The sequence below is a fragment of the Octopus sinensis genome, linkage group LG7 (genome assembly GCF_006345805.1).
Source record: "Octopus sinensis linkage group LG7, ASM634580v1, whole genome shotgun sequence".
Classification (NCBI taxonomy): domain Eukaryota; kingdom Metazoa; phylum Mollusca; class Cephalopoda; order Octopoda; family Octopodidae; genus Octopus; species Octopus sinensis.
The window spans coordinates 37,550,084-37,571,883 of record NC_043003.1 but is presented as its reverse complement, the minus strand read 5'-3'; the positions used below and the strand labels follow the sequence as shown (position 1 = coordinate 37,571,883).

Below are 21,800 nucleotides of genomic sequence, written 5' to 3'. Positions count from 1 at the left end.
AAGTTAAAACTGAAAACAACTATAATTAAATATCACAATGGATTTTGTTCGTTGCTCTACTGACTGTGTAATCTGATCTCTTAAAGAAGAATTTATAAAATGTTATGAATGGTCAAATTTTTTTTAGTAGAGATGATTTTGTGACATCCTGTACCTATATATGCATATATATATATATATATATATATATATATATATACATGTATATGTATGGATATATGCATATAAGTATATATATATTTTACTTATATTATTATATGATTGAAAGCCATGCATCCATTTCCAAGTAAGTTTATCTTAATTTTGATGTGACTCTACTCTGTACTATTCTCTCTCATCCTTTCTCTAATTCTTTTCCCCCCTTCAGTTTTCTATCTCTCTCTCTCACCCTCTTTCTCCTTTACTCTCTCTTCTTGCTCACACGTGACCATCATCCATCTTTCTTTTCCTCATGTGATCATCTTTCTTTTCCGTCAGTCTGTCATACAGACCACACGCATTCTTATCTGTCTCCTTTTCTATCATTTCTCTTGTCAAAGACAATATTTCTCCAGTGTCTGCTACTTTTACCTTGTCTAGCCTAATGGCCCTCCATGTTTATTTTTGTTTGGTTTATTGTATATCTCCACTGTCCTGTTTTTGTTACCAGCTTTAACCCTCTGCAAATACCAAATTTAATTATGGTTCACGGGAGCAACTACCTCTCAAAATCTCATATTGTCATTCAATGCTCAAAATGAGGAGTAGATAGACAGCTGACAACTGATGAAGGGTCGTTCTTTATGTTACTTGTCTTGTTTTCCATTTGTTCCTCTCGTTGTTAGCATACCCAAATCTATTTTTGTGCTTCATGTCGTTTATGTTTTGTGACGTCCTGTACACATATATACATATATATGTATGTATGTATGTATGTATGTATGTATATATGCATATATATTTTATTTATATTGTTATATATATATATATATAGTCGGCCCAAAAGGTATGAAAAGCAAAATGACATCTAATTTGGACTGTATAAGGCATGAGACTAAATGAGCAAAGCACCTAGTCCAGTTCTAGCCATCCAACTATTTTATTCTTTCACTGGTTTCTGCCATCTAAGATCTTTCAAAGGCATAATTGATTATAGTAAACCCCAGTGTTTGATTGGCACTTGTTTTATTGACCTCAGAAAGTAGAAAGGCAAACTTGGCGTGGGTGTGATTTGAGCACAGGATGTAAAGGAACATAACCCAAAATACAAAAAAAAAGTATTTTGCTGGACACTGTAAATTCTTCTATGAACACATTCTCTTTCTTCATGTGTCATATCAACAGGCATGTCAAAGTCAGAAGATACCTGATTTTTCTCTATACAAGGGGCTGTTGAAAAGTCCGTGGCCTTAAATGTATTGCATAAAGTCTGGTTGGAGGCCCAAACGTCTGAGTTGTTTTACGGGGCTTAGAAAAACTGAAGGACTGATACAATAAATGTGTGAATCTGAGAGGAGAATAAGTTGAATAAAATCATAATTGATCCTCCAGTATTTTTCTTTACCGAAAGCCAGGAACTTTTCAGCATCCTTCATAGATTTTTGTAGCATTCTGCCAGGTTATTTGCAGTTCTCTCAAGCTTACCCTTGAGACACAGTGTCTATTTAAACCACAAGCAGAGAGACTGGTTCACATGATAGGGCATGTCCATATACCTGTGGGCCTGTGTAACACATGTTCTAAGGGCCAGTCGTCTTCTGAGTCCTGTATGCCTTAGCAACAAAGCCGTTTTCTTCTATATGACTCGTAACTGCAGTCCTTGAAAGGTTCTACTATTCAAGAGCCATAGCAAACTTTGGGGTAGTGATGACTAAAAGATAACCTCATACTCTCTAAAACCCCTGAACTCCCAAGGTAGAGCCTCACAGACGGACCAGGTTTGTGTTTCAAATCATTTTATTCCACAAGTTACTAATGAAGTGGCTAGAAAGCGAAACAAAACTGGAGACCTGTCTTTTCTGTAATAATGAAAAATTTATAGTGATAAACGTAATGCTAAATTTAAATTATTCTTATCCACAGTATTGTGTCCTCAGGGGAAGCAACTAAAAAAAAAAATTCTTTAAGGGAGATAACAATAAATAGATCCCCACCACCACCACCACCACCACCACCACACCCAAGATTTCGAACTGGCAGCCATAAAGCCAACAGAGGTTAAAAATTAAGGGGCTCGGAGGTTATAATGCTTAAACCAGTGTTTCTATGACAGAAAGGGGAAATAGTGACGATCGAAAATGGAGCGAACAAACTGCCGTGTTCGATAAAATTACAGTAGCTTTGAACTCGTCTGATACAGGTGAAAAAACAAAAATTATATGGAAGTAAACTTTCTTCTAATTAATAATGGGAGAAGGCACTAATATTGGCAAGTGGGGATTAGGCTGGTTTTAGCGGGAGAAACATTTGCTAGCAATCACTCACTGAGTACCATTATTTTAAGCATCAATTAGTTTGGATGTGAAATGGGAAAATAGAAACTATATAAAGCCCACTGGGTGTTCACAGGAGGTAGAATTAATCTAACACTTGCTTTAATAAATTCCCTTCGTCTATGGTGCCTTTAGTAGAGTCCACTGTGTTGCAAAAATTTGGACAAAGTCACTAATCTGAAGACAAGGCAGGAATCCCTCTGGGTTGTTTGCTGTTCATCAGACTGTAAGATTATTTCTCCACTTGCAAGTAAATAAGGGAAAAGCATCCTGCCATATATATATAAATAAGAGATAATGGTGTCATTGAGACCCAAAGGTGCCAGGTAATGCTGAATAAGTGCTATAGACAGACCATGGATTTACAACTTCAATACCCATACATATCTTGCATCTATTTTCTTTCCTCCACCTCACTCTCTATTTTGTATCACCTCTAAACTAACTATGACTTAACTATCCTCTCACACCATCTCCAATGAAGGGATATAATTAATAAATATCCTAGAAATGCTGTAAGACCTTCTATCTATAAATGCTCTAATATCTACACATCCTTGGTGTTTTTATCTTATTACGCAAAAAATTCTTATATATATATATTTGTATATGCATGCATAGTGTGGAATCAAGTCATTGCATTTGATCCCATGCTTTCATGCTTCTCCGGTATATTACTTTATTGACCACAAAAGGATAAAAGGCAAAGGTGGTCTTGGAGGGATTTGAACACAGAATGTAAAGAGTTGAAAGAAATCAACGAAGAATAATGACAGCAAAATTACTGCCAGCAAGTTTTAAACTTGGAATTTAAAAACATGTCGTTTTAAATGATACAAAGCATTTTCTCCATTGGTTTACTGATCCAGAAGCCAATTAAATTTCTAAAAGACATTCCAGGATATGAAGACTTAGCAATTCCAGTATTTTGATAATCATGTTTTTGTTTCTTATTATTTATAAGCAAAGAGATTATTGTATTAGGCAATGATTGGTTTAGCTGGCATTTGGGTATAGCCAAAGAAAACAGGAAATATGGTAGTGTACATTGTCAATATTTGCATGAGAACCCCTATGCAGTTATTGAGGCCTAGAATTAACAGCTAAATGCTTTTTAAGCCTTTTACTGTGGAAATCAGATATATCCACTCAAACTTTTATTATCCTTAACTGCAGAAAGCAGCTTTAAATGCCAATCAATCCTTCGTTGAGAAATGTCATGTTGGAAACTAATTTTTGTTGAGATATGTCACGTTTATTAAGGCAACACGACATGCAGAAAATACCAATTCTATTCTTTGATAGAAATTTAACATCATTAAAGGAACCATGAAATTTTATTTTGAAGTTAAAGGGTTACATAAAAGTCATGTGTTTCAAACATCTGTCAAGCTGCACTGTCCTTGAAACGGTGCAGAATTAAGATAACAGGAATGATTTTCTAATTGATAGACCTGATGTTTTGATAAACCAAAACCAAAAACTTAATCCTTCTGATCTAAATCAAATGTTTTGTCCTTGTTTTAAAGCAAAATAACAATATATTGTATTGAAGATGAAGTAAAATACCAAATCATTCCAGTACATAAAATTCCATACCTTGTTACTTTTAGAAGACTTGGAAGTTTTTCGCTCACTCAAAATTTTTTTCTTTACAGAAGATCGTGGGGTCTTTTTGCTTGTCACAAAGTCGTCATCATCATCATCATCATCATTATCATCATCAAAAGTGCCATCAGTTTCAGAATCACTGGAAGGGCTGTATTCATCAGAAGATAAATCAGTTGATTTTGACTTTTTGGACACTTTCTCTTTGTGACCTGATTTCTTTGAGGACAAATTTTGTTTCACTTGAGGACTATCTGTTTTCTTCTCATTCTCACCATTGTAGTTTGAAACCAACTTTCTTTTGCGACAAGACTTACGCAATGTACTGTTATCAAGTTGTAACTTCAATGGAGTCACATGTTTGACAGTCGCTGATTTCTTGTCAAATTCTTCAGATTTTATCTTACTCTTTGATACACTGTTGTTCTTTGTTTTGGTTTTAACTTTGACCTTTAATGGAGTATTGTTGTTTTTATCAGTTCCTCTAAGTTTCCTTTTCTCATCAGGAGCAACTTTTTCAGACAGCCTTGAATCTTTTGATTTAAAACTGGACACACTATCTGAATCAAAATCATCTTCTTCAGAACTTGCTTCATCCAAAAGATTCACAAGATCAACAGATGCTACCTTCCTCCTACACAAAAATTTAGAGTACATAAAAGATGTTAAATATAATGGTAATGACAATGACAACAATGATGATGATGAGGAAAAATGTTAATTGTGGAAATATATGTCAAAAATATAAGATCAGCAGCATAAAACTATATATTGATATCACACCTTAAAAGGTTTGGAATTTAGTCAAATACAGAGGAAACAAAATCAGATAAGGTTGTTATGGGGGAAAACCCCACCCCAAAAAATATGAAACTAAAGTGAGAGAAAACAAGAGAAGGCAAGAGAACAAAGAGACAGAATATATAAACATATCTATTATATAAAATCCGTTCTGTCTGTCTCTGCGTGTGTCTTCTAGGATCTCGGGCATCCTCCATTCGATTGTGCTCAAATTTGATATGTAGGTACTGATGGTATCAGGGCATGTATAAGTCTTGAAAAAATTACAAAAATCGATTCTAGGTGAGAATGCGATCAATAAAGTTGTGGGAACGTGTATTTGTACATCAGCTGTTGCGATGTACTTACTGGTACTTTAAACTCTTCGGTTGCATATTTGTGTGAATAAAATCGTTTTTCTTTGGAATAGAGAAAAAGTCTATCTTTATTCCTTCTTTTGCTGGTGTCTCAAATTTAGGTTAAATCAGTGTTTCTCAATGGGGAGGCCTATGGGATGGTCGGAGAAGTTGTTTTGAGAAAATTTAGTTTAAATATTTGACGACTCAGCACTGTCCATTGGATGGGGGACGTTTTGCTTGTATAAACATATGAGAAGAAGCACTGAGGCAGAGGGAAACAAATATTTAGAGAAGTGGTTAGTTTATGGATAATAAATTGAAGAAGTAATTGAATATTGGATGCAGGGATGACTGTGTAGTTTAGAAATTGATCTTACAACCGTGTTTTTGGGTTCAGTCCCACATCATGGCACTTTGAGCATGTCTTTTCTACTAAAACCTTAGGTTGACTAATGACATATATCATCACCATTTTAATGTCTACTTTTCCACGCTGGATGCCCTTCCTGTCACTGATCCTTACCTGTTTCCAAGTAAGGTAATATTTCCCCATAAACAGACATGTTTTCATGAAAGTTTGGAAACAAAGGACACTGCTTGAATGATGGTGACACTTGTTTACAATGATCATGTGATGTCAAGGCAAGGGAACAATAACACAACATACATATATATACATGGCAGGCTTCTTTCAGTTTCCACCTACCAAATCAAATCACAGAGCTAAGATCATCCTGTTTAAAGCTTTATTCCAAGTTCAAATGACTTTGGAGGTTTACCAGGTTTATTTGACCATGACATGAAAGGAAGATGAAGTCTTCAATTGTCTCTGAGCAGCACACTAATAGTCATGCCACATTTTCATTGCATATCATCATAGTTTTCATCAGCATTTTAATATCCACTTTTCCATGCTTGTGTAGGTCAGATGAGATTCATTGAAGCATACTTTTATAGCCAAATGTTCTTCCTTCATCAGCTCATTAATGTTTGTAAGCAAGGTAACATTACCCCTAGTTTGGATATGTTTACAAAGCAGATTGAAAACAAAGAGCTTCACTTACATGACAGTGATGCCTATTTACAATTAGTGCATGGTGACAAGTCAAGAAGACATAGACCCCCCCTCCTTGCTCCATCCCAACACACATACACAACAAGCTTACTTTTAGTTTCTATCAATCAAATTCACTCACAAGGCTTTTGGTTGACTCAGGGCCACTGTAGAATGCATTTGATCAAGCTGCTATGCAGTGGAACTAAACTTGAGACCACATAGTCACAAAGTTAACTGCTTAAACACACAGCCATATTTTGTGTGTGTGCATGTATGTATATATATGTTGAAGGCATCAAACTTAGGAAGAGTACTTTTCTAGTGTTTGTATTACAATAAACACTTTTGGTTTTCTTCTAAACATCAGCTAAAACTGGGCTAAAGATAGGTGTGTGAACTAGTGTAGAAACACAAAGAGAGACCAACACAACGAAATTTAAGACAGAATTACTATTCAATCCAGAAAAAGTAGAAGCTCACATCAGTTCTAGTTTACTTAATGCAAACTACCCACCAACATTCTCCACTGAACTGAGAATCATACCCCATAGGACAAATCAGTCTAGCAAAATCTTAGCAAAATCAAGCTGTACTCATGGAAGAATTTGAACTTGGCTAACAAAGGACTTAACCATTTAGCACTCAAACTGGCCAAAAAATGTTACCTGTTTTATGTTCAAACTGGCCAGACATGGCCCCAGCCATCTACCCTATACTTGTTGGTTATGACGATGAGGGTTCCAGTTGATCAGATCAATGAAGCAGCCTGCTCATGAGATTAAAATGAAACTGGCTGAGCACTCCATATACATGCATGCCCTTAGTGTAGTTCTCAGAGAGATTCATAGTGACACATAATGTGACAAGGCTGGCTCTTCATATTACTGGTACTACTCATTTTTGCCAGCTGAGTGGACTGGAGCAACGTGAAATAAAGTGTCCTGCTCAAGAGCACAATGCATAATTAATCCCAAAACAATATGAATAAGCAATACATTCGACAGAAGACTCTGAATGCTAAAAAGTTGATAATATTATTTTGTACTGCTGCTGATTCCTGAATCGAGTTTGAACTTATTCATGGTGCCTATTTACAACTAATTGAACGGAACCAGCGAAAGTTAATAACATGTCTTGGTCTTGAACGTGGTGGAGTTTCATTGATGGAATATAAATAATCAAGACCTAATTTAGTCGACTGGTAGTATATCACCTCAGTTAGCCAGGAGGAGTCCTAAAAGACCTGTTATATTTGGTAAAAAATAAATGAACTAACCTGAGAGTGAGACCAAAGGGATTCTTTTTGACTGATTCAAATTCTTCGACCAGCCCTCGACGTACACTTCTTTTAGGAGTTTTCTCTGCATGATGGTTCTTAATAGCTGATGAATCATTCTTAGGAGTTTTATTTCTTGTGGCAGTTGGAGGAGTATCAAGATTTGTATTCAATCTTGTATTGGATTTTGACTGACCGTTTAATTGATGGCCATTTTCTCTGGAAGCTTCTGAACTCTCACTAATGTCTGACATATCAGAACTGCTGTCAGACTCATCATCCAGCATATCAACTACCTGGGAGCATTTAAATTTTCTCGATGTTTTTGAATTGCTTTGGTGTTCTGCAAATGATTAAATAAAACAAATCAGAAATTAAGAAAATAGTAACTAATTAATTAAATCAATCAATTAATGTCTGTTTGCCTTTCTGCCTATCCATCTACCAACCTAAGTATCTATGTATGTGTGTGAGTATATATATGCATGTGAGTATCCATCTATCTATCTATCAATATATGAAGTGAGTTCCAGAAGTTTTGAGACTTTTTAGGAGAGGCAGTTATAATTATCTTAGATTATTGTAATTTCAGTATACTCTTTACTCTTACTCTTTTACTTTTTTAGTCATTTGACTGTGGCCATGCTGGAGCACTGCCTTTAGTCGAGCAAATCAACCCCAGGACTTATTCTTTGTAAGCCTAGTACTTATTCTATTGGTCTCTTTTGCCGAACTGCTAAGTTACGGGGATATAAATACACCAGCATCGGTTGTCAAGCGATGTTGGGGTAGACAAACACAGACACATATATATACGATGGGCTTCTTTCAGTTTCTGTCTACCAAATCCACTCACAAGGCTTTGGTCGGCCCGAGGCTATAGCAGAAGACACTTGCCCAAGGTGCCACGCAGTGGGACTGAACCCAGAACCATGTGGTTCGTAAGCAATCTACTTAACACACAGCCACTCCTATGCCTGTGTAAATTAAATACTGAATATGACTTTTCTTCTGTTTGAGGCTAATGTAAGAACACTAGTAATATGTGAGGGTTGATTCAACTGACAACACCTCCTTCCCTTGTTTAATCTAAAAGAGACAAAAATAAATACGAGACTAACTGCTTTTTGATTTCTTCTCTTTAAAAATGCTTCCCTGGAGTGGAACCACAGGTGACTGCAGCATCTTAGGTGATCTTAAATTCCTGCCATGGTGCGAGGATTTTCTAACAGAATTTGAATCTTCTGTGGGAGTTTCAGAACCAGAGTCTGATTCTGAATCCGAACAATCATCAGACACTGGAAATTTTTTGCCGTTGGAAGATGATGATGGTAGTTCCTTGATACTGCGTCCATCACAAGACCGTGCGACCACGTATGAATGATCTGTAATCCCATTTTTATTCTTCTTTATACCACTCATGGAGCAAAACTGAACCTGAAGAAAATGGAAACAATTATACTATGAGGTACATAAAAAGCAAAGTTGAAAATAGAATTTAGAAGAAGTCATTGAGGCAATATGGGATTCCATGTACCATTATATCAAAGAAACACAGTTATAAACTTCAGGTGTTCTATGTATGTAGGTAGCTGGCCAAATGCTAGCTGGAAAACAGAGTAAAAAAATTGTAATTAACTAATGTAAAAGAAATCTTACGGTTTTATGATCATGTATAGGTGCAGATATGGCTGTGTGGTAAGAAGCTTGCTTCCCAACCACATAATTCCGGGTTCAGTTGCATAGCATGGCACTTTGAGCAAGTGTCTTCAACAATAATCTCAGGCCAATCAAAGTCTTGTGAAAGGATTTGGTAGGTGGAAACTGAAAGAAGCCCATTGTCAAACCACTGTTTGACAAATACTGGGGTTGATGTAATCAACTATTCCCCTCCTCCAAAATTTCAGGCCTTGTGCCTTTAGTCGAAAAGATTATCATTATTTTATACCTTTTTTCCAGGCTGGTATGGGTTGGATGGACTGTCATAACCTGAATCATTTCATATTTGGAATTAACTGCTTCTGACATAGATTAGAGAACATGTCTTGCTCATAAAATCTAATCTTAGAAGATGCCAGTGTCCCCTGACTGGCTCCCATGCCGGTGGCAGGTAAAAAGCACCATCTGAACGTAGTCAATGCCTGGTCCACCTGATTGGCTCCCATGCCGGTGGCACATAAAAAGCACCATCTGAACACGGCCAATACCAGTACCCATTGACTGGTTCCCATGCCGGTGGCATGTAAAAAGCACCCACTACACTCTCAGAGTGGTTGGCGTTAGGAAGGGCATCCAGCTGTAGAAACATTGCCAGATCAGATTGGAGCCTGGTGCAGCCACTGGCTCCCCAGACCTTAGTCAAACCGTCCAACCCATGCCAGCATGGAAAACAGACATTAAATGACGACGATGATGGTGGTGATGTTTCTACAGCCTGATGCCTTCCTAACACCAACCACTAAAGAGTACCGGGTGCGTTTTATCATGACATGACACTTGAGACATTCTCATGTCCTCAATGAGACTATAGAGGCCTTGCTATTCTGTACTCACCGGTTTGTTCATCAAATACTTGACAGAGTGCAGTAAGTTCTTTTTATTGTGGTATCAACATTCTAGGTAACAAAAGCATGTGATAATAGGAAGTTGTACACTCGAGAAGTGTATAGGATGGGGGAATTCAGATTAGCAACAAATATTACTTTGGTTTGTTAGTCAATAATTTTTTTTTTGTTTTACATCCATGTTCACAGTTGTAGTTGTTTCAAAATCTGTCAGTTGTCTTTAAGTTGCTAAGAATTCCATGAGGAGGAAATTAGAAGGAATATTCTTTTCTACTCTAGGTACAAGGCCTGAAATTTTGGGGGAGGGGGCCAGTCGATTAGATTAACCCCAGTATGCAACTAGTACCTAATTTATTAACCCTGAAAGGATGAAAGGCAAAGTTGACCTCGGCAGAGTTTGAACTCAGAATGTAAAGACAGACAAAATACCACTAAGCATTTCACCCGGTGTGCTAATGTTTCTGCCAGCTTGCCTCCTTGGGAATTAGAAGGAATATTGATAGAAACTCTGTGTCAACAATACATCCGAGACAAAGAAAATAGTCTGGAAAGCAGACATTACGGTAAACTTGTTGAAAAAAGAAAAAGAATGAAAGAAAGAAAAGGTGTTGGGTGTGTGATAAGATGCTTGCTTCTCAATCACATGGCTTTGGGTTCAATACAACATGGCACCTTGGGCAAACATCTACTATTGCTTTGGGCTGACCAAAGCCTTGTGAGTGAATTTGGTAGAAGCCCATTGTAGATATGTGTGTGTTTGTCTCCATCACTGCTTGACAAGTGTTACTGTGTTTTACATCCCCACATAACTCAGTGGCTCAGCAAAAGAGACTAACAGAATAAGAACCAGGCTTTAAAATATAAGTACTGGGGTCAATTCGTTTGAATAAAAATTCAAGTTGGTGCCACCTCGCATGGCTGCAGTCTAATGACTAAAACAAATTACTTTACAGAGTGCTGGGTGGTTTTATGTTGCACCACACAGGCACTTTTATGTGACACTGCCACGAGTGCTTTTCACAACCGCTACCATCATTTAACTTTCACCTTCCATTAACATACTAGTATACTCATGTGGAGGCGCAATGGCCCAGTGGTTAGGGTAGTGGACTCACAGTGGGCGGATCACGATTTCAATTCCCAGACCGGGCGTTGTGTGTGTTTATTGAGTTATGACCATTCCAACTCTTTTTTTCAGACATAGTATATCTAGGAGTGCATTATTTAATGTATAAATACCTCCACCCACTTTCTTTTTAAGTGGCAGGAAGTGATTTGAGGAAGATTTGGTTAAATCAATCCTGGTACTTGACTGGCACTTTATTTTATTGACTCCTGAAGGACAAAAATAAAAGTTGGTTTCAGAGGGATTTGAACTCAGAACATAAAGTGTCATAACGAAATAAACCACAAGACATTTTGTCAGATGCTTTTGATAGGTATAAGTCCAGAAATCTTGAAGGGAATGAAAGCAGACAACTTTGCCTTTCATCCAGAAGGATGAAAGGCAAAGTTAATATCGATGAGATTTGAACTTGGAATGTAAAGAACTGGAAAAAATATGGCAGGATACTTTTCCCAATGTTCTAAAGTTTCTGCTAGAAAAAAAAACTGTATATTACCTTGCATTTCCCAACAATTGTCTCGGTAAACACTTCTGTGTCAAAGAACGATGCAGTGTTGAGGAATATTTCATTGGCAGCAGATTGCTGACAACATTTCTTGCGTAGAGATTCTCCAATTTCTGATTGTCTCCAGAACCATCTGACAACAACATAATTATCACCAATATCATAATCTCCTAAAGTAGAAAAAAAAACAATTACTGTTACTAACAAGCAAGTATGACTTGATAATAGTTTGGCCAGCTTGCAGTAATAATAATAATAATAAGCCTTTCTATTATAGGCACAAGGTCTGAAATTTTGGGGGTAGGGGCTGGTAATTACACCAACCCCAGTGTCCAACTGGTATTTATTTTATTGATTGCCAAAGGATGAGAGGAAAAGTTGATCACAGGGGAATATGAACTCAGAATGTGCAGACAGACGAAATGCTAATGACTGTACATATTTAACGAGATATTGTTAGAAGCATTGAGAAATACTTTTCACACTTTCATTCATCTAAATTAGATACTTTAAATATGAAAGCAAGTTTGTCTACATTTAGAAAGTAACAAGAAAAGCATTGAGAAATATGTGAAAAAAAGTTTTCTATAAACTTTAGTGTAAGTGTATTATGACTGTCAAGATGGCAGCAAATGCATGGTTCAAGATCCACAGGATATTCTCTGCCTCTTTTTCTCTTGAAAGGTTTTTTTTTTAACCCTATGTGCTATGAGCCATTATTTATAGCTGGACTGGCATTTAAAAAACATTGTTTATAGAAGATCTATTTTATAGCAATGATGACTTCATACAGAGGTACAAGGCCAGAAATTTGAGTAGAGGGGTTTAGTTCATTACAGCGGTTCCAGAATATGACTGGTACTTCATTTTATTGAATCCTGGGAGATGAAAAGAAAAGTTGCCCCAGTGAAATTTGGACTCAGAACATTAAGGGCTGGAAGGAACACCTCAAGGCATGATGATGATGATTATGTGAAAGGCTTAAGCTTTTTAAAATCTATTCTAATTAATTCATCCCATGTGTGTGTCACTTCCATAGAGCTAGGATTACTTAATAAGGTCTTTTGTAATGGTCACATGTTACTTCTTCACACCTGTTTTTATAGAGATCAACAAAGAAGCTCCAATATAGTTGCTCAATCTGTGAAATGAACTGCTCTATTAGCTGTCAGGGTTAGTTAGTTTCAAACTGGTGGCAGTCTGACCAGTTACCTGACCTGAAATGCTATAAAGCTCAGGAAGAGTTGCAGTGGGCAGTATGGATATGCAGTAGGTGGTCAAGATTAGGCAGAGATCGAATGATTTAAGAACAGGGTCAGTGATGGTGTGAAACTCCTAATGTACTTAAAAAAAAAAATCTGGACCATATGTTTTCAGCCTCAAATATTGGGACATAATGCTCACACACAAAAAGCAAGACACACAGGATTGCTACAACTGGAACACAAGCCAAATAGTGAAGATACTTAACAATTTCTGCTATACTAATTTACTTCTGGATTCAGTATTTTAAGTCATTGCTATCATTAGAATAGATTGCTACCTGTATAACATTAAAATCCAACGTGACTTAAAGGTATTAACTCAACTGAACAAAACTCGTGGCTAATTCAAATGCTATTGTAATTTTGATACTGTGATACACAGCTCAAACAGTGAATTTCCAACTTGGGTATCTTATATCTGTACATCTATGATGCTCCACCTTTGGTTAGCTCTTGAGCATTTAATCAACTGCCTCCCAAGCACCTCATGCTATAAATGTAATCAGAGTTGATCTAGACAATAATAACATATGTCTAACCTGTTAAGTAATGTCAAATAAAATGTACTGCCCTAAATATATAATGAAATGCCTATAACAAATTTGAACTCAGGACCTGCAAGTAGTTCACCAATTGCATCTGTTAATTAACCATTCTGCTTCAGTAGGCAGCAAGTGTAAAAGAACTCACAGATATCACAGATTATAAACTACTGCATGCACTTTAATCTTATCACTGATAAACAGAAGACAGCATTGAACTTTAATCATAATATTGGGTATTCCAAATAATAGAGAAATTAGGGTGAAGCGACGAAAGCAAAAACCTATTGTTAAGTTCTGACATTCATCATCATCATCATTATAAGCAGCAGCAGCAGTTAGTGTCTGTATATTCCATGCTGGCATGGGTTGGACAATTTGACAGGGTTCAGTCCCAGTGTTGCACCATAGGCAAGTGTCTTCTACTATAGCATCGGGCTGACCAAAGATTTGTGAGTGGATTTGGTAGACAGAAAATGAAAGGAACCCATCATATATGTATGTATGCATGTGTGTCTATGTTTGTTCCCCACCATTGTTTGACAACTGGTGTTGGTGTGTTTACATCCCCATAACATAGCAGTTCAGTAAAAGAGACCAATAGAATAAGTACCAGGGTTAAAAAAAAAAGTAGTGGGGTCAATTTACTTGACTAAAATACTTCCAGATGGTGCGTCAGCATGGTTGTAGTCTGATGACTGAAACAAGTAAAAAATAAAAGATGTATATACACACACACACACACTATAGGTTTGCTACATATGTCAATTTCAAGATACTAAACAATGACTTCTGCTATACTGATTCACTTCTGAATTCATTGCTTTAATGCATTTTTACCATTAGAGTAGATTATTATCTGTGTAACAGGCTTAAAGAAAGGTATTCGCTCAACAATAAAGAACTTTTGGCTAATGCAAATGCTCTTATGATTTTATGAATATAATCATTTTTATCATCAATGTCCATTTTAGCTTGGTGTTAGGAAGGACATCCAGCTGTAAAAACCATGCTAAAACAGACAGAGCCTGGTGCAGTCTTTTGGCTTGTCAAATCCTGTTAAATCATCTAACCCATGCCAACATGGAAGACAGATGTTAAATGGCGATGATGATGATGATGATGATCTGAGTAAGATAAAATTTGTTGAAGCAGATTTTCTGTGACTGGATGCTCTTCCTGTTTCCAATCTTCTGTTTCTCCTAATCCAGATATGTTTTCATGGAAGATTACAAAAAAAATAATATTGTTTGTAAGATGGTGACATTTGTTTACAATTAGTGCACAATGGTACGGTTGTGTGGTAAGATGTTTGCTTCCCAGCCACATGGTTCCAGGTTCAGTCCCACTGTGTGGCACCTAGGGCAAGTGTCTTCTACTATAGCTTTGGACTGAGGCCTTGTGAGTAGATTTGGCAGACAGAAATTGAAAGAAACCTATTGTATGTATATGTATGTGTGTGTCCCCAACCACAGCTTGACAAGTGCTGTTGGTGTGTTTACATCCTCATAACTTAGTGGTTCAGCAAAGAAACTAACAGAGTAAGTACCAGACTTAAATAAAAAATATATACTGGAGTCAATTCATTCAACCAAAGATCTTTAAGGTGGCATCCCAACATGGACACAGTCTCATGATTGAAACAAGTAAAAGATAAAAGAATGTAAAGACAAGAACACACACACACACAATTGGTTTCTTTTCAATTTTCATCTATTGAATTCATTTACAATGCTTTAGTTGGCATGGGGCTATAGTTAAAGAAAGTTGTCCAAGGTATGGAACTACTCTGATACAAATCAAACTTCTAAACCACATAGCATCGCTTGTGCTCAGTATTTGAATTAAAGATTATTGGTTCATCATTATCATTTAACATCCATTGTCCATGCTGGCAAGTTAGGGAGCTGCACCAGGCTCCAGTCTGATCTGGCACAGTTTCTACAGCTGGATGCCCTTCCTAACACCAACCACTTTACAGAGTGTTTTTATGTGGCACCACATGGGCACTTTTACATGGTTCTGCACAGGTGCTTTTACATGGTGCTGCATGGATGCTTTTACATGACACCGCCACAAGGACTGGTCTTAAGACTTCTGCTGCGGAGAATAATTCATATCTCTTACTTGCAACATCTTTTTTTCAAATTTCAGCATGGAAAATATTTTTTACCCTCCAGTTATATGGTTGGATTTATAAAAAACAAAATAAATTTTGATCAAAAAATAGAAACATATGAATCAAGTGATTAAGATAACATATATTGAAAATTGTGACAATCATTAAAAACAAAAATATAAGACACATGCAAGCTGCTTGATAAAACTTATTATCTTACCTCTTATCTTGGAATAAAGGTCTTTAATCTGAGCAATGAAAGATGAATCCAAACCACCATCAATAATATCTTCGTTTGAAATATATACAAAGTTGCCTATTTTATAGTTTTCGCCATTTAACTGAAAAGCTCTGAAACAAAACAAAGTTTCACTTTATGGCTTACTGAAAAGATGTTGAATAATAATAATAATAATAATCCTTTCTACTAAAGGCACAATGCCTGAAATTTGAGAGGAGGGGATTAGCGAACTACTAAAGTTTCAAGCAACAATGTGTATGGTGTTTGTTCCAGGCCTTTGTGTTCAGCTTTCTGAGAGGTGGACTTTATTACCCCCACAACCCATTTTTTATTATATTTTTGCTGCCATACATTGCATTTGTTTCAATCTATCATCACTTAACGTCTGTTTTCCATTCTGGCATGGGTTGGACAGTCTGACAGGAGATGACCAAATGAAGGGCTGTTCAGGCTCCATGTCTGTTTTGACATGGTTTCTAAGGCTGGATGCCCTTCTTAACACCAACCACTTTACAGAGTGTACTGGGTGTTTTTATGCAGCACTGGTATGGGTTTTTTTTTATGTACTACCAACACCTATGAGCCGATAGAGAACGAGGCTGTATGCAAAGGCAACTACGCTTTTACTTAGCTTGACATGGTCTTTTCAAGCACAGCAAACCACGAGAAGTATCGGTCCCCTGTCATCAGTTCTGTGAGCCCCAACTTCTGTAGATCCTTTCTCACCACTTCACCCGTCTTCCTGCATCTACCCCTTCCATATATTCCCTTTTTGAAAATAGTGAAGAGTTTTATCAAAATAACTTTGTAGTTATTAAGCTGGTGTTTGAAACAGAAATTAACATGGAAGTTTGATAGAAAGGCTTAATTTAGTTAGATCACTTCAAAATATGAAGTTTGTATCATAGAACCAAAATGGATTAAGGCAGGTTGGTCTCAGAAGTGTTAAACATCAGCACCCAGTCCTTGGTTGTTTTTAGTGGAGTTTGCTCTGTTGCAAGCATTTGGGCCAGGTTTCCAGTTTGAAGATAACTTTCTCCCTTCACTCTACAAATCATGGAGGCCCTGAACAAAAAGGGCTACAGACACTGCTCTTCCCTCACTAATCAGTTAAAAAAAGAACACCAGACTTTTCTAATTAATTAATCAATTGAAAACTGAGAAATCATTCCAAACCTCTGACTCTTGTAGGTATTACCCTAATGGTGAGATTGTTGTGGTTGGTGTTCAGAATGAACATCAATAGGGAAAATATGGATAGGAAGTGAATTCTTGATGCTTGCAGTTCTGGTGGAGCACTGCAGGGGTGTTGAACTTGTTTGGTTTTGCAGGTCAGATTGAAGCATGAACTAGATCTTGTAGTCTACATTGACACATGAGGCCAATAGACATTAACAATAAATGAAAGAATATGAGGCATTACAAAAACTTTTGTGCAGAGATACTTGTAGAAATCTCATTCATATAGTATGTATAGAGTCCTGTTGAGTAATAGTCATAAGAATGAGAATGGAGGCAGAAATTGTTAAAATATGTGCATATAGTTCTTGAGAAAACCAATGCTTAAAAGGAAGCTTGCAGTTTCAACAGTAAAATTTCTTAATATTGTTTATATCACTAGAATTCATTTAGATGAAAGTGTATGAATTTAAAGAAGAAATAAAAAAAACATCTTTTTGGGCAGATGTATAAAGACAAATTGGAGAAGAAAATTGTTATATCTTTTAGTATATGAATTCATAAACTTCTTTTTCGTTGGGTGAGAAAACAAAAGATTCCCCGAGGTGCACTGATTCGACAAACTTGAACTGGTGTTAATCGAAATTCTGTTTCAGCTCTGATTCTGAGCAGATGCAAGTTATATATTTACAGAATAATTTAAAATTAATAATACAATAAATATAGTATTATAAAATGGAGCCTGAGGTCTGACTAAATCTTGCTGTAGGCTGTTTGTTTGGCATAAACTGGTTTATTGCAGTGACTGGTGATTGGTTGTAAGATACAGTAAGAATGAGGCCAGGGTGAAGCGCAGGTGTTTTAGTGGTAGTTGAAAAGGTAGAGATAAGAAAGAGTGCCAGTGTTGTTGCTGTTAAACATTCAGCTAGTTTTAATCAACTAGATCCATGACCAAAACTGACTCATTTTTTAGGAGTATCTATTTAAGACCAAGTCTCAAACATGTCATTTCCCTTTTTGAGATAGTAGGAACAGTGCCACATCTAAGGCTTTTAAGATCACTGTATATGTTAGACCTCAATATTTAGTGATCTCTTGTATGAGACATACTTCTTATATAATATTATGGGGATATAAACACACCAGCATCAGTTGTTAAGTGATGTTGGGGGAGACAAACACACACATACATACGACGAGCTTCTTTCAGTTTCCGTCTACCAAATCCACTCACAAGGCTTGGGTCGGCCCAAGGCTATAGTAGAAGACACTTGCACAAGGTGCCACACAGTGGGACTGAACCCAGAACCATGTGGTTGGTAAGCAAGCTACTTACCACACAGCCACTCCTGTGCCATATTTAATATTACCAAATTTTCATCTCAAAAACTAGATGCCCTTCCTTTGAGCAAGTAAATTTTGCTACTCCACAAATTTTGAAATCTAAATGCTGTGATTAGCCAAGCAAATGTTATACTAGTTTAATGTTCTAATTTTGCTAGATGAGTGTAACACGGTGGATTAGCAAATTTGGTGGAACATAGAATCCCATGCCTTGAGTTATTTTAATTATGTCCCTTTAAATTTTGAGTTTGAATCCAACAATGGCTATCTTGCCCCTCATCTTTCTAAGGTTGATAAAATAAGTACAAGTCAGGTAATGCAGTCGATTTAATTGATGATAGCAGGAGTGGATAATCCCTTGCTTGCACATCACCTATTGACAAAAGTTCTATGAAAATTCACAAAAAAAATCTGGTTTAAACCATAAGACCAAAACAGTTACCAAATGTAGTTAAATTTGTAAAAGTAATGATTCACTATTTTTTTCAGTACAGATGTGCCCCCACAAATTAGGAATTTTAAAATAGCTCCCCACATCATGCACTACAGCCTTGTGCTAAAGTTAAAAATAAAATTCAAATTGATAATTAGAGTCAGAATTGTTCCATCTTCGCAGTTTTAATTACACCTCCAGTAACTTAATTGAATTACCTATTCTGTGAACTACTTCCTAACAAGTCACAGTTTCACAACTAGTTAAGATTTCACAGAAGTTAATATTTAGCTAGCACCATCCTTTTATATTTTGAGTTTCGTTATCATAAATTGTTCTTGAATTTTTTTCCAAAAATAGAACTTCTCATTTACACTCCAAGAACGAGAATGGAACTCATGAACTGTCACATTAGTATTTAAAATACACTGTAGAGTACAAAGATAAAAGAAAGCTGATTATTCATGTTTTGTCTCAGATCACACTTCCTAAGCAGCACTAGGATGAAAGGTATACCGGCTGTGACAATCCAGTCTTTTTGTATAACTGCATTACTACAATGTCCAATGATTCCTTGCCTTTTTTAAGATAGTAGGGTATGATTTGAGGGTGAACTTTTCGTTGCTATTTCTAGGAGGACAAGCAACTGGATAGCGGTTCTGTAGTTGACTTGAATGATTGCTGTTATTTAGCTCCAGGACGAGCAAGTTTATGTTTAAAGGCGTTTCAGTCGTGACCATCCAGTGTTTTAATAATATACTTAGAACTATACTGTGCAATGTATATATTTTTTCAAAACGTTATGGTGTAACTTGATGGAATATAGCTGCTTTTGTAGCAGATCAAGCGACTATACAGAACAGCTGTTCCCATCCTGTTCTATATTCCGCATCTCAAAAGCAATATTACATTTGAAGATGGAAATGTCAATTTTCTAATAAATATTTCATTTTAAATCGAACCACATAAACTACTATAGAATAATTAAGTTCTCGGCTTAAATAAGTATGGTTGTTGTATATTTTGACAATGTATGAAAATTAACCTCAGCGACGTTTTATACAGAAATATACGTTTATTTAACATATCAGTCACACCAGGTTACGACCAGCTTACATATCAGTCACACCAGGTTACATCTATTAAAAAAGGGTTCAAAGTGTTTTGAGTGTTTACTATATTAGGACTTTCGAAGGAAAAAGTGTCGCATTTACGTAATAGTAACAATTCCACCCAAGTCATTTTTCGTTTATGGGTTATTTTATTTTTAACGAACAGTGTACTTGTCACTAACTGCGAGTGTATGTGTATAATTGTGTATAGAAGAATATGTTACTCAAAGAAATTCCGGTTAATATAGGGCGTAACAAATATCAGAAAATCAAAAAAAAAATGTGTGTAATAGGTGTAAAACAATTTCTTCTCTTTATTTATTTTTTTTTTTTTTTGCGAAATACGGAGTTTATGATTCATGTGTGAGTGTGTGTTCTTGATACTCGTTTAGAACAAGTAGTTTTACACCAATTACACTATTTTTTCTTAGTTTAAAGGCCGTGGACTGAAGATGGGAAATTTCCGAAGCCTCTCCCCCACCCCCCTTTCGCGAGCGCGCATTTTTTTCATGATAGTCGTTTAGAGCAAGTTGTTTTACACCTATTACGCTGTTTTTGTTTTTGTGCCCGGTTCAGACGCTTTCGGAAATTCCCGATATAAATATTCCGAGGCCTCTCCCCCACCCCTCTTTCTCGAGAGCGCATTTTTTTTTCATATTCGTTTAGAGCAAGTTGTTTTACACATATTACACTATTTTTTTTTTGTTTTGGTGCCCGGGTCAGCCCCTCAGACGCTTTCGGAACTTCCCGATGTGAATTTTCCGAGGCCTCTCCCCCACCCCCCTTTCGCGTGCGCGAATTTTTTTTTTCATATTCGTTCATAGGAAGTTGTTTTACACCTATTACACACATTTTTTTTTTGATTTTCTGATATTTGTTACGCCCTATATTAACCGAAATTCCAACCTTGTCTGATTTTCACGTTTTGCTTACAATCTTATAATAATATAATAAAATGAACTAATAGAATATTAAATGTCCATTTTGATTGAACTAGTACTTTCATAAATGAGATGCAGCACGGATTTTTGTCAGTGAACAGGTCGCGGTCCTAAAGCGACGAAAATATTTTGACAAACTAAACTTAAGTGTTGAAGTGAATCGAACGGCTTTTGTGTGTTTCTTAAATGGCTTATAAACACCTTCCACGCTGCAATTGTTACATTTCAGCACACGGTCTTAGATCAAATTACTTGCTATGCAAGTACATCTCCGTAGTACTTTCATATATATGTGTGTGTATACGAGAAAGAAGCAACAAGAATGGATTAGTTTTTAGTACTAAAAACTAATCCATTCTTGTTGCTTCTTTCTCGTTTATAATCACCCCACATTACTGTATGGTTAACACCATATAGTTTTCTGGTGCATCTAAGTTAAGTACCGCATTCAAGTAAATTCATTAGAATTGACTTGAATCTTAATTGCTTTTATGTGTGTGTATATATATATATATATATATCACTAATCAACTCTCTAATGTTGTAAATTAGCCTCCTTGAGCATTAGAGTGTTATTTATAACTAATAGTTTTAATCGTCATGTGTCCTGAAAATCATCATACACAAATGAACCAAAACCAATGAAGAAGCATCTACGCGGTTGTACGATCGACTCTCAGTCAAATCCCCCTCACATCCAACAATATTATTTTGAAAAGAGGATACATTGGATAATTTAGCCCTAGACATACTATATTTGAAAACAAAGATCTTTGTAACCACTCTGTCTTTGAGCATAGGTTTGCTCCATAAAAACAAAACATGGTTATAATGTAAAGCACTCAAACGTACTGCTATTGACTTTCTAAAATCGAGAA

At 36.3% G+C, this 21,800-nt stretch overlaps 1 protein-coding gene across 1 annotated transcript in view; it reads right to left on the bottom strand.

The window, feature by feature from the left end:
• LOC115214117 (origin recognition complex subunit 1-like) overlaps window positions 1-21,800 on the bottom strand; it is a 40,286-nt gene that overhangs the window by 17,846 nt on the left and 640 nt on the right. The window contains exons 2-6 of the mRNA XM_029783178.2: window positions 15,893-16,023; window positions 11,738-11,916; window positions 8,673-8,988; window positions 7,552-7,894; window positions 4,071-4,713 (exon numbers count right to left, since the gene is read on the bottom strand). Coding sequence (XP_029639038.1) covers window positions 4,071-4,713; window positions 7,552-7,894; window positions 8,673-8,988; window positions 11,738-11,916; window positions 15,893-16,023 — 1,612 coding nt within the window. The remainder of the gene's footprint in view (window positions 1-4,070; window positions 4,714-7,551; window positions 7,895-8,672; window positions 8,989-11,737; window positions 11,917-15,892; window positions 16,024-21,800) is intronic.